The sequence below is a fragment of the Oncorhynchus tshawytscha genome, linkage group LG07 (assembly GCF_018296145.1).
Source record: "Oncorhynchus tshawytscha isolate Ot180627B linkage group LG07, Otsh_v2.0, whole genome shotgun sequence".
NCBI lineage: Eukaryota > Metazoa > Chordata > Actinopteri > Salmoniformes > Salmonidae > Oncorhynchus > Oncorhynchus tshawytscha.
The window spans coordinates 51,108,111-51,122,679 of NC_056435.1; the positions used below are offsets into that span (position 1 = coordinate 51,108,111).

Here is a 14,569-nt window from a genome sequence, read left to right on the forward strand (position 1 = left end):
ACTCTTGAATAGCCTTTGTTAAACATAGAGTCTGGGAACATCAAACAAGTGGGGAAAAGGAACCATATTTCGGTAATAGAACCAGTTGAAAATATGCGTTGGTACTTAATGAATATGATGTCAGTTCGGTTGTCATCTGAGACATTATGACTGATGACAGGACGACATAAACTATATCTAGGAAGGTCTACACATTCTAGTTATCAGATTCACATGGAATTGTTGTGTAATTTAAATGTTTAAATATGACACTATTTGTGAAAAGATTAAATGTAATTTTAGCTTCCAAATGAGAGATTTGGGTTTTCATAAAGTTAGAGCTCTGCTCAACCAGTGGCCCGGCCCCGTGAAAAGACATGGGTTATAAACTATGAAACACCCTTCTCTTCCTCCACTATATAAGCCCTTGACGAAAATGTAACCTTCTGTTCCGAGGACGATAGGACCACGGTCCATACGTTGAAAAGGACTAACATGTCAACTACAGAACTAAGCCAACCTCAGCGTGAGCTTTGGTTGTGAATGGTATAAACTTTTAACTCTTATTCACTAAAGAAGTGAGACATCCTAGCAACAGCAGCTGTAAACGTGTGCTAGGAAAGGACGGACGACGTATCCAGTCTAACACAAAACGACGATACTACAACGTATCGAATTTACCACCAATGACATTCTTCCGAGGACAGGAAGATCTCTGTTGGCCAACAAATACGACCAACCTACCGAAGCGCAGCTCAGAGTAAATATTTATTGCATTTTCCTTTTCCAAATGGGCGGTAATTTAGAATGCATAAGATTTACGATAGCATGGCTTCTCCCTTTGTTCCTCAGTCTTCCCACTCTTTCACTCAAACCCAACCCCTCTGAGCCCTCTCCTCTACTCCCTGTTCACCCACGACTGCGTGGCCATGCACGCATCCAACTCAATCATCAAGTTTGCGGACGACACTACAGTGGTAGGCTTGATTACCAACAACGACGAGACGGCCTACAGGGAGGAGATGAGGGCCCTCGGAGTGTGGTGTCAGGAAAATAACCTCACACTCAGCTTCAACCAAACTAAGGAGATGATTGTGGACTTCAGGAAACAGCAGAGGGAGCACCCCCCTATCCACATCGATGGGACAGTAGTGGAGAGGGTAGTAAGTTTTAAGTTCCTCGGCGTACACATCACAGACAAACTGAATTGGTCCACCCACACAGACAGCATCGTGAAGAAGGCGCAGCAGAGCCTCTTCAACCTCAGGAGGCTGAAGAAATTCGGCTTGTCACCAAAAGCACTCACAAACGTCTACAGATGCACAATCGAGAGCATCCTGTCGGGCTGTATCACCGCCTGGTACGGCAACTGCTCCGCCCACAACCGTAAGGCTCTCCAGAGGGTAGTGAGGTCTGCACAACGCATCACCGGGGACAAACTACCTGCCCTCCAGGACACCTACACCACCCAGTGTCACAGGAAGGCCAGAAAGATCATCAAGGACGACAACCACCCGAGCCACTGCCTGTTCAACCCGCTATCATCCGAGGTCAGTACAGGTGCGAGGTCAGTACAGGTGCATCAAAGCAGGGACCGAGAGACTGAAAAACAGCTTCTATCTCAAGGCCATCAGACTGTTAAACAGCCACCACTAACATTAAGTGGCTGCTGCCAACACACTGACTCAACTCCAGACACTTTAATAATGGGAATTGATGGAAATTGATGTAAAATATATCACTAGCCACTTTAAACAATGCTACTTAATACACTGCTCAAAAAAATAAAGGGAACACTTAAACAACACAATGTAACTCCAAGTCAATCACACTTCTGTGAAATCAAACTGTCCACTTAGGAAGCAACACTCATTGACAATAAATTTCACATGCTGTTGTGCAAATGGAATAGACAACAGGTGGAAATTATAGGCAATCAGCAAGACACCCCCAATAAAGGAGTGGTTCTGCAGGTGGGGACCACAGACCACTTCTCAGTACCTATGTGTTCTGGCTGATGTTTTGGTCACTTTTGAATGCTGGCGGTGCTTTCACTCTAGTGGTAGCATGAGACGGAGTCTACAACCCACACAAGTGGCTCAGGTAGTGCAGCTCATCCAGGATGGCACATCAATGCGAGCTGTGGCAAGAAGGTTTGCTGTGTCTGTCAGCGTAGTGTCCAGAGCATGGAGGCGCTACCAGGAGACAGGCCAGTACATCAGGAGACGTGGTGGAGGCCGTAGGAGGGCAACAACCCAGCAGCAGGACCGCTACCTCTGCCTTTGTGCAAGGAGGAGCAGGAGGAGCACTGCCAGAGCCCTGCAAAATGACCTCCAGCAGGCCACAAATGTGCATGTGTCTGCTCAAACAGTCAGAAACAGACTCCATGAGGGTGGTATGAGGGCCCGACGTCCACAGGTGGGGGTTGTGCTTACAGCCCAACACCGTGCAGGATGTTTTTCATTTGCCAGAGAACACCAAGATTGGCAAATTCGCCACTGGCGCCCTGTGCTCTTCACAGATGAAAGCAGGTTCACACTGAGCACATGTGACAGACGTGACAGTCTGGAGATGCCGTGGAGAACGTTCTGCTGCCTGCAACATCCTCCAGCATGACCAGTTTGGCGGTGGGTCAGTCATGGTGTTGGGTGGCATTTCTTTGGGGGGCCGCACAGCCCTCCATGTGCTCGCCAGAGGTAGCCTGACTGCCATTAGGTACTGAGATAAGATCCTCAGACCCCTTGTGAGACCATATGCTGGTGCGGTTGGCCCTGGGTTCCTCCTAATGCAATACAATGCTAGACCTCATGTGGCTGGAGTGTGTCAGCAGTTCCTGCAAGAGGAAGGCATTGATGCTATGGACTGGCCCGCCCGTTCCCCAGACCTGAATCCAATTGAGCACATCTGGGACATCATGTCTCGCTCCATCCACCAACGCCACATTGCACCACAGACTGTCCAGGAGTTGGCGGATGCTTTAGTCCAGGTCTGGGAGGAGATCCCTCAGGAGATCATCCGCCACCTCATCAGGAGCATGCCCAGGCGTTGTAGGGAGGTCATACAGGCACGTGGAGGCCACACACACTACTGAGCCTCATTTTGACTTGTTTTAAGGACATTACATCAAAGTTGGATCAGCCTGTAGTGTGGTTTTCCAATTTAATTTTGAGTGTGACTCCAAAACCAGACACGCCATGGGTTGATCAATTTGATTTCCATTGATAATTTTTGTGTGATTTTGTTGCCAGCACATTCAACTATGTAAAGAAAAAAGTATTTAATAAGAATATTTCGTTCATTCAGATCTAGGATGTGTTATTTTAGTGTTCCCTTTATTTTTTTGAGCAGTGTATAATGTTTACATACCCTACATTACTCATCTCATATGTATATGTATATACTGTACTCTATATCATCTACTGCATCTTTATGTAATACATGTATCACTAGCCACTTTAATCTATGCCACTTTGTTTACATACCCTACATTACTCATCTCATATGTATATACTGTACTCGATACCATCTACTGCATCTTGCCTATGCCGTTCTGTACCATCACTCATTCATATATCTTTATGTACATATTCTTTATCCCTTTACACTTGGGTGTATAAGGTAGTAGTTTTGGAATTGTTAGGTTAGATTACTCGTTGGTTATTACTGCATTGTCGGAACTAGAAGCACAAGCATTTCGCTACACTCGCATTAACATCTGCTAACCATGTGTATGTGACAAATAAATTTGATTTGATTTGATTTCCTTTGTGTAACCAGAAATGATGTCGTCTCCGTCCACCAGGGACGTTTTCTGTATGACATAATTTGCATTTTGTGTATATGTAATTCTGTGTGATTAGATAGGTATTTAGAAAAATAAATAATTAAACCCAATTTTGTATTGCTGATTCAACTTGTTAGCCAGGGTTCGTGAAGATAACCAAGAATGTACAACAGTCAGATGAGACTGAAATAAGGTGACGATTAATATTGACTGCTATTGATGTAAAATATTACTAGGTCTTTAAGAGTTTATTCGGAAGATAACAGCTCTATAAACACTCTTTCCTGGTGCCCTGACTTTCTAGTTAATTACATTTACATGATTAGCTCAATCAGGTAATATTAATTACAGAGAAATTATTTTATAGAATAGCATGTCATATCACTTAATCCGGCATAGCCAAAGACACGACACACCAATATTGGAAGCATCAGGGAGTTTTGTTTTTTTGTTTTGGTTGGTGATGTTGGGTCTGGATGCCGCTGCTGATGGAACAGGGGGTGCCTTAGCTGGCTCATCAGGCTCAAGAGATTTCCTTGCCTCGGTTGGCTCGGCAGGCTCCCACCCCACATCATGCCTCAGCCGGCTCGTCGGGCTCCCACGCAACAGCCGGCTCGTCGGGCTCCCACGCAACAGCCGGCTCACACGCCTCCGCCGGCTTGTCGAGCTTCCGCGCCTCGGCCGGCCCATCAGGCTCGCCCAGGTGGGACGCCGGGTGTCGCCCCTATAGGGGAGGTACTGTCATGCCTGCTCCCACTCCCCCTCTATGGCGTTAGAGGGCGCCAGGCTGCCCATCATTACGCACACCTGTCACCATCGTTACGCGCATGCCCCCTCTATATCTGTCTGTTCCTCAGTTTGATCCCCATGTCAGCATTAATGTCGTTCGGTTTCCTCTGTCCAGAAGCTGTCCGTGTTTTGTTTCATGTCCGTTATTTATTAAATGTTTACTCCCTGTGCTTGCTTCTCGTCTCCCAGCATCCTTACACTCTTCTTAGATTTCTCCAAACACAGCTACATTGTGCACATTTACAAGTGATTAAAGTCAGAGACCCAAGCTGTAGAACACTGTGTTGGAACACTTTACTAATGAGTCATGAGCTCTGGACTAAAGACAGAATAGATACAGTACACTGATCTCAAACCCCGTCTCTCTCATATAATAAGTCATAATTAGCCCAAAATGTATGAAACAATATAATATTGTTTGGCTTTGTGGTTCTACTAACAAAATCGATATCGACTGCTACAGTAAAGAATACATACAGATGTCTCAAAGTAAATGTCTCATTGGACCTATTCAAAACAGTATGTCAACTGAATGTGAACTATTGTTTCTCAGTAACGGTAGGCCTAACTGTTGTACCATGAATCATTTCCGCAGCAACCCCTGGTGCGTCTGAGAGGTGGGGCCAACACAGGAGACGGGCGAGTGGAGGTGCTGAAGAACGGAGAATGGGGCACCGTCTGTGATGACAGCTGGAACCTAAAGGCAGCATCCGTGGTGTGTCGAGAACTGGGCTTCGGGAGTGCAAAGGAGGCCCTCGCTGGAGGCAGGCTGGGACAAGGTAGGTCTTCAAATCAAATCAAATCAAATTTGATTACTTCTCTCTCTCTCTGTGCTTGCCAGGTAAATGCCTTCTACATGCCAACCAAGTACATTCACCAACTGTAATGGAATATGGAATAATTGATTCATAGTCATCCGGTAAGTCTCAGACCAACCACCTCAGACAGCTCTGAGGTGGTTGATGTTGGTGGGATTTGGAGGATGATGGAGGCAACAGGGAAAAGAGCCTCAGATCCACAAAGTCCCTTCCACCAGGTGGCTTATGAGATGGCACGACTGCCATATTGCATCTCCATCCCAAAGCCCTTGTTTGGAAGTGTACTTCGCCAGACTGCCAGGAACCTTGCCCTCTATCCAGGCCAAGGTGGCGAGACATGGTAGTGATGACACCATAAGCCTCTTTGATCTCTGCACCAGACAGGATGCTCTTGCCAGCATACTTGGGGTCCAACATGTACGCTGCAGCGTGTATGGGCTTCAGGCAGAAGTCTTCACGCCTTTTTATTTATTTCAGGACTGCAGTTTCCTCTGCTTGGACCAACAGTGAAGTGGGCAGGGCAGTACATATTTATTCTCTTACATCTACAAGCAGAGTCTGAACATCATACAGAATGTTTGTCTCTCTCAATCTGTGCAATGGCTACTGCTATAGGTTTCAGGAGTTTCTGGCTGCTTACCACTCTCTCCCAAAATATATCATCCAGGAGGATCCTCTTGATGGGGCTGTCCATATCGGCAAACTGTGATATGGTCACTTGTTGAGAGACTCCTTCCTCTCCAAGAGACTGTCAAACATGATGACAACACCACCCCAACGGGTGTTGCTGGGCAGCTTCAATGTGGTGCTCTTATTCTTCTCACTTTTCTTGGTTAGGTAGATTGCTGCAATAACTTGAGGACCCTTCACATACATAACCATTTCCTTGGCTCTCATGTAGAGTGTGTCCATTGTTTTCAGTGCCATGATGTCCTTGAGGAGCAGATTCAGTGCATGAGCAGCACAGTCAATGGGTGTGATGTGAGGGTAGGACTCCTCCACTTTAGACCAATCAGACTTCATGTTCGCAGGATTTTCTGTCACCAGTGCAAATACCTTCTGTGGTCCAAGGTTATTGATGACTGCCTTCAGCTCATCTGCAATGTAGAGACCGGTGTGTCTGTTGTCCCTTGTGTCTGTGCTCTTGTAGAATACTGGTTGAGGGTTGGAGATGATGTAGTTAATTATTCCTTGCCCACGAACATTCAACCACCCATCAGAGATGATTGCAATACAGTCTGCTTTCTCTATGATTTGCTTGACCTTCACTTGAACTCTGTTGAACTCTGCATCCAGCAAATTAGTAGATAAAGCATGTCTGGTTGGAGGGGTGTATTCTGGGCGAAGAACATTCAGAAATCTCTTCCAATACACATTTCCTGTGAGCATCAGAGGTGAACCAGTTGCATACACAGCTTGAGTAAGACATTCATTAGCATGTCTCTGTCTATGTTCCTCCATTGAGTAAAACAAAACATGAGCTGTTGCTATCGATAAGGTGTCTGATTTTCACCTCGAATAGAAGTAGAGGGACTTTTGTCAGAGGTTGCTTGTTGTGAGCGCTGAGGGAACTTTATGCACTTGGCCAGATGATTCTGCATCTTTGTTGCATTCTTCACATATGATTTGGCACAGTATTTGCAAATGTACACAGCTTTTCCTTCTACATTAGCTGCAGTGAAATGTCTCCACACATCAGATAGTGAACATGGCATTTTCCTGTAAAGATGAGAAAATAATTGTATAAAACAATACAATTCCATGTACGGATAAATAGTTAAGCAGTTAGATTAAAACAACTCCTTTGTAAGATAAATGTTTTAAAATGAAACATGTATGGAAACAGGTGAATTAACACTCTTCAGTTAGCAGGCTCAAGAAAGCTAAAACCCACATGGTAGCAAAAACTAACTAGCAGAAATTGTTAACAAGTTCAAAATGATTTAAACACACTTTGCTGTAGGCTACTATTTAGTAGTTAACAAATAATCTTGTATGTCATATAAAATATATTCACCCCACCCAGTATTGTAATCAAAACTTACCAGAAAGCATGTCGACCTTGGCTCATACAGTGTAGTAGTGTGGGCTCAAAAGCATCTCATTAGTGTGCAAGATCTTGATAATCAGCAGTACATGTGATGGAAGAGTGCACTGCACATGTGATGGAAGAATGTACTGTGCATGCAGAGGGTTGCAATTCCATTGAATTGGGGATAGTTTAACCAAAATATGCCACAAGACCTATAATTGCCTTATGTGTATCCCACAAAAAGGTTAATTGTTATAAGCTAACTTTTTTTGATGAATTTAAGCAAAATTCCCCAAATTCCTGGGCTTAACTTCCCATGGAACATTTCAGGAAAAAGCCCGGAAAAATTTAAGGAAAGATTCCGACCTTTTGCAACCCTAGTTAAGATACAGAAATAAACTGCATTTTACACCTGCATTTTTAGCTGAAAGTAATTAATGTTAACAATATCAAGTAGGGATATCATGTAATTTCTTTGGAGTCCAGAACATGCAGAATCATAAGGCCAACTGGGTAGCCCTTTTATTCCTCACAAATAGTGTAATTCATTTGCCAGAATATGTAACATCTTGATCCCATAATATTGAAGGCAATGCGATGTTACAGCTACAGTATCTTTAGACATACAGCCAGTAGCCACCCAAAATATAAAATTGATCAATCAAATTATTCTGGCAAAGATGCCTCCATAGTAGTTTTCTAAACTGTATTCTTTGTGGATAATATAAATGTAAGCTTAATCTGTTTTTTTTAGGCAAAACCGGAGAAAAGGAAGCAAGTGTTTTCTGGTAACTAATCTGGATATGCGCCCCCTTTGCACACCAATGCTGATGACCAGTAATTGGTCAATAATCAAGACCCGTAACACATTTTGGAAGGCATATTTCGGTTTAAATCATTCAGTGTGCAATTGACTAGGTATCCCCTTTCCCTTCCCTTTCCCATGCTGCGGCTACTCTCTCTGGCTGTGCGGAGAGTAATCCATGGAGACTCTGTGCCACAAAATGAGTGACAAAACATTACAAAACCTGGCCAGATAATGTCTAAGTCCATAGTCTTGAGGCTCCAAGTCTCAAGATATTTTATTTAATATCAAGTTGAGTCACAAGTCATCAAATTTGTCAAGTCATGTGACTCGAGTCCACACCTCTGGAGAGAACAGTTCAATGTTCCCAAGAGCCCTACTTGAATGGGTCAGAGTTGTCCTAAAAGTGTGATTGTACCCCTCAGTTGCCTCAGGCATCGACAGGTTTCTCGCCATTCGAACTCCTCTATGGATGGCCAGTGCAAGGACCACTGGACCTGCTGAAGAAGTGCTGGGAAGGTTCCCCAGTAGCTACCTCAGGACAGGGGATTGTCCAGTATGTCCTCCAGATGCGAGACAGGTTGGAACGGTACCGAGAGGAAGCTAGAGCAAACCTTCAGCAAGCCCAGAAGGCCCAGAAGAGAGGCTATGACCAGCACGCTCGCCACAGAGAGTTTGAGCCAGGACAGAAAGTCCTGCTCCTCCTTCCCTCGTCTACCAGCAAGCTCCTTGCGCAATGGCAAGGACCGTACCTAATCGGGAGGAAGATGGGCCCAGTGACCTACGAGGTGCTGCACCCGGACAAGGGTAAGAAGAAGCAAACCTACCATGTGAACCTTCTCAAGGCCTGGGAGGAGAAAGAGGAACTCTCCAAAGGAAAGTCCTTTCTGGTCCGCAGAGTAGAAGAGGATGAGTCGGATGGAGTCACAGAGGCATGGAAAGAACGAGCAGAAGTCATACTGGCTCACCTGGAAGAAGACAAGCAAGATGAGCTGAAGCAGCTGTTTGGCAAGTATCCGGCCCTCTTCAGTCAGAGACCAGGAAGAACCAAAGTCCTGGAACACGTCATTCGTTTGAAACCTGGCCAGAACCCTGTCCGCCAGCATCCTTACCGTGTGCCTGAGAGGCTGGTGGTAGCCCTCAAGGAAGAGGTCCACACCATGATAGAGATGGATGTTGTCGAGCCATCTTCAAGTGAATGGAGCAGCCCTATTGTCATTGTCCCAAAGAAGGATGGCTCTTTGCGCGTCTGCATGGACTTCCGTAAGGTGAATGCCATCTCCCAGTTTGATGCCTATCCCATGCCCCGCATTGACGACTTACTGGAGAGAATAGGTAGAGCTCATTACATCACCACATTGGATCTCTGCAAAGGGTACTGGCAGGTGCCCCTGGATGAACAATCCAAGGCCTACACTGCATTCCGGACGCCAATGGGTCTGTTCCAGTTCAAGGTCATGCCGTTTTGCCTTCATGGGGCCCCTGCGACTTTCCAGAGGCTGATGGACAAGGTCCTCCAGGACTGTGACGATTACTGTGCTGCTTACTTGGACGACGTGGTGATCTACAGCCACTCCTGGGAGGAGCACATACAGCATCTTAGCAGCGTCCTGGGGAAGATCCATGAAGCAGGCCTCACGCTTAACCTCCTGAAGTGTGAGTGGGCGAAACAGGAGACAAAGTACCTGGGTTACCAGCTGGGTAAGGGTGAAGTTCGGCCTCAGGTGGAGAAAGTGGAGTCCATCAGGAATAGCCCTCAACCCAGAACCAAGACACAGGTGAAGTCCTTCCTAGGTCTGGCAGGGTGGTACCGGAGATTCATTCCACAGTTTTCGACCATCGCTGTCCCTCTGACCAACCTCACTTCGAAGGGGGCCAGCAACCCTGTGAAGTGGACTGAGGAGTGTGAGGAAGCCTTCATGACACTGAAAAAATGACTGTGCTCATTCCCTGTTCTCCAGACCCCTGATTTTAAGAAGAGATTTCTCGTGCAGGTGGACGCTTCGGCTGTAGGAATTGGAGCTGTACTGGCCCAAAGGGAGCCAAGAGAAGAGCTTCCTGTGCTGTACCTGAGTCGGAAGCTGTTGCCCAGGGAAACCAGGTATTCTACAATCGAAAAGGAGTGCCTGGCTATAAAGTGGGCCCTAGATAGCCTCCGTTACTACCTTCTTGGGAGGGAATTTGACCTGCACACGGACCACAGAGCACTGACCTGGATCCAGACCATGAAGGACCGGAATTCTCGTGTGACCAGATGGTATCTGGAGCTCCAGCCCTTCAGGTTCTGTGTCCGTCACAAGGCAGGAAAAGAGAACGTTACTGCGGACTACCTATCAAGGCTCCCGAACATGGTCGCTTCAGGAGAGGAGGAAGGTAATGTGACGTAGAAGTCCGTCACTGGCCGCGGGCAGCATTTGGTTCTTTAACGCACACACATATTCATCACTCCTCCCTGCGCCATTATACCATAAGTTAACAATGTGGGTCGACACACAATTTAACTTCTGTCTTGGTGCATGCATTTCACACTTGTCAATGTTCATATTTGAGAGATACAATAATTATTATACTTATCAATGTTGTGGATGAGCGCATTGTTTGTTTGTTCTGTTCCTCTCTCTCCATCTCTGTAGCTTCTGGGTATGCTGGAAAAGGACCCGAGCTAAGGGAATTGGGTTGGCTTTATAGTGCCTGTCCCAAATGGCTCATTAATGCATATGGGCATATTGAAAGATATTGTCAGTAATGATGTAATGTTGTAAATGTTATGTTGTGATATTGTTTAAAACCGTGTTGCAATGTATATCCTTTAGTATGTTTAGTTCATGGAAAATGTAGGTTTGTATTGTTAATTGATTAATTAATTAGGGTTAATTGTTCTGAGGGGAGGGGCTAGCCCTACAAAAGGAGCCTCTCTCCAGTCTCTAAGGGGGATTTTTTGGATTGAGCTGTGGATGGGGCAGCATTGTTGTTAAGCTGTCCCATAAGGTAGACGTTGATGGCAGTACTGTTATTTTCTGTTCCGGAATCACTTGTAAATAAACACCTTTGCACAGAAGAACTTTTGCGGTTCCGCCATCTTTTTATTTTTATAGAGGTTAGGTTATCCAGTTTAGCCATCTGGCCTACTCTACGTGACAGTTACACATCATTGCCATGCATTTAAACATAGTTGGCTGGTTTCCCAGATACAGATTAAGCCTAGTCCTGAACTAAAAAGCTCTTTCAATGGAGAATCTCCATTCTGTCTGTCTCCTGGGGTATTGAAAGCATAGAGATACATATTTAATTCTATGATTGAGAGAGTGGGATGGAGCTGACTCCAGGTGTGTCTTCTCTCCTCTGTAGGAATGGGCCCAGTCCATATGAATGAGGTGGAGTGCTCTGGCTTTGAGAAGTCCCTCACAGAGTGTTACTTCAACAGAGATGCCCTGGGCTGCAGTCACGAGGAGGATGCTGCGGTTAGATGTAATGTTCCTGCCATGGGCTTCCAGAACAAAGTGAGTAGGCCTAGTAAATGCCCACCGCTCATTGGTATTACTCATATAGTACTTGTGTATTACTCATATATACTTAGTATATAAGTCTATTGCCAACTGTTGCCAAATGAAAATGAATAAATACACTAAACGTTTGTTTGTCATCTGTGGATGTGCAAAGTTTAGTTGTTGCGATTCCATCATTGATGCCAACTACAAATGTTAGCCAAACTATTTTCATAGTAGAAGAAATGCTTCTAAAAATACTTTAGATAAAGCATTTCACAGCCAAAGAGAGAATTTATGACAAATATTTTCTGTTTTCTCAGTAATTCAGAATACTCAACAAAGATGATGGAATATGCTACCTCTTTGAATCAAGTGTCTTTTTTGGCTCATAATAAACATCCCATCTGTGGCCTAGCAGGTGATCGAGTGCAGTTTTATTTTTACTGGTGTCCGCGGAGGTACTGCAGGGGATCCACAAATGTATTATTGTAATATTTTTGAAAAATATATTTTATGTGGAGAAAAAAAGCATTTCATGAATATTGCTAGCTGCAACAGAATACCACCGTGGATAGCATTTTTATGTCTCTGCATCCAATAAAAAGGAAGTTCACAAGCCAATGCTAACTAGCGTTAGCACAATGACTGGACGTCTAAAGGAAGAGTTAGCATGGTAGCTGTTCTTGTTCATCCGACTCTGGGGAAGTAGATAAATGGCTTCATTGACAAAATCTCAAACGATACGTTTAATATGGAGGAAGTTACAGTAATTGGAGCTAATTACAGTTTTTATTCTGTATAGAAAACTCTTAGGCAGGCCGTCTAAGTGGTACATTTCTGGATGGAAAAACTGTTTCAGAGTCAACGTAAACAACTAAAACCAGATAGAAAGCATGCATAAAAGATATTGAACTATATTTATTTTGAGATAATACCGTTTTTGAAAACAAATAATTAAATTAGAGCTAGACATTCAGGGAGAAAATCCCCCCCAAAAATGGGCATTCAGGGCACATGCCCATTGATTTTGCTATATTTGAGCAGTGGAACACAGCATTAGCCATGGCGAAATGCATAGAATTGCAGGAAATTTGCTTTAAAACTGCAAAATTATCTCTCAGCTCCATGCCAAACTGTGTAGAATTGCTAGATATTAGCTTCAAAACTGCAACAATTTATGGGGAAATGTGTAGAATTGCCGAAAATGTGCTTTACAACAGCAATATTTTCTCTATGCCGCCAAGATATCTTTCTAGCTAATAGACTATGTTAGAGTTTACACTTCCTCTCTCAATGAACTGTGGGGAGGTCAAAATAATGAAACTGTCTACCAAGTCTATTCATTTTAAAATGTTGATTACTTCTACTTGCCATTATTATTCAGCTGATGATAAGGCAAAACCTGATTTTAAATTGTTTTGCTAACACATGATGAAGGCTCCTTTGTCGCTGGTTTGCCTGTGGGCTCGACCCCTGGTATAGTGGTCTAAGCCGCTGCCCCTAAAACACATAAGCATGGATTCCAATCCGGCCCACTGCTATCTCAGCACACTTTCTCCTCCTGTCTTTCCTCTCTATCTCTGGCGTGTCCAATAAACCCAAAACATATGAGCAGAATGGGACTGCCTTTATAAACATCTAATCTCTCCTTTACTGTGTTGCAGCTGCGTCTGAGCGGTGGGCGGAACCCGTTTGAGGGGCGTGTGGAGGTGCTGGCGGAGAAGAATGACTCGCTGGTGTGGGGCACAGTGTGTAGTGATAGCTGGGGCACCATGGAGGCCACGGTCGTGTGCAGGCAGCTGGGCCTTGGGTTCGCCAGCAACGCCTTCCAGGTGCGTTTACACACATCAAACGCTCATCCCATTGGCTGGTCAGCCAGATGATCAAAAGCCTAACATTCTTTGACAAATGGTCAATTTCATCTCAGATTTTGTTTATGATTATTTCAAAATCCTGTACAGTAAAACTATTACCATTGTGTTTCCTGTTTCTGTGTAAGTATCAACAACATGTAATAATATCAAGGGTCAATTATACCTTTTGTGTGATTGGAACTCACAGATAAGTATAGGTTTTTACCCCAGTGTTATTTGTGTGGATGTTGGGGAAATAGTCAGGTCTAGCACTGGTGCTATTACTTCATAAAACTACCTAATTTGGTCCTACTGTGTTTCAAGTTGGCCTCAGTTATATACATCAGAGCCATGTAATCACCTCCAGTAAACTTCATATATCCATATGGGTCTGATATACTTAGCTGTGAACAGCTGGAGATGCTCACTAAAGGAAACTAGGAAAGTAAAAGGGGTTCTGACCTTAGTTTATAGTCTCCACACTGACAGAGGGGATGGAGTGAGGAGAGGCTACAGGTTAGCCTGGGTACCATAAACATTCACATGTACAGGCCTGTGGCGTATGTGACCAGTATACACTTGGTGGTGGGGAGTCCGCTCCCGCTCTTTGAAGTTTCATTGGCCCACCACCATCAGCAATCCCTATATTGGCTAGATACACTTTTCTGTTGATGTACCAGACCTATGTGTTATTATTTTGATTATTTGTGTTGTTTAAAGGATTATACAAGAGCTATCTTTAGTCCCACGGTGTGCGATACACCACCTCTATGTGCATTCTTTATTTTTAAAAAAAATGTGGGGGGTTCGGACGAGTCTACTGTTTGAGAGTCTGTCATCATTAAATCATTTGTAGTGTATTAACATGCTGAATGCCACTGGCAGTGGTGCTAAAAGCCTGGAAAGTATTTATGAATCATGGAAGAACTGGGTTAATGGGAGGGAGAGTTTAATGAGTGGAAATTGGACTGGGCTGATAGAGCTCAGAGTAATTGTGTGATTAAGTGCAACTTCGATTATT

General features: G+C 44.5%; 1 protein-coding gene across 1 annotated transcript in view; it reads left to right on the top strand.

Annotated features, from left to right (window-relative positions):
* Positions 1-14,569, top strand: part of LOC112254781 (lysyl oxidase homolog 2A) — a 72,382-nt gene that overhangs the window by 38,755 nt on the left and 19,058 nt on the right. The window contains exons 6-8 of the mRNA XM_024427624.2: positions 5,148-5,331; positions 11,556-11,707; positions 13,360-13,527. Of these exons, the coding sequence (XP_024283392.1) occupies positions 5,148-5,331; positions 11,556-11,707; positions 13,360-13,527 (504 nt within the window). The remainder of the gene's footprint in view (positions 1-5,147; positions 5,332-11,555; positions 11,708-13,359; positions 13,528-14,569) is intronic.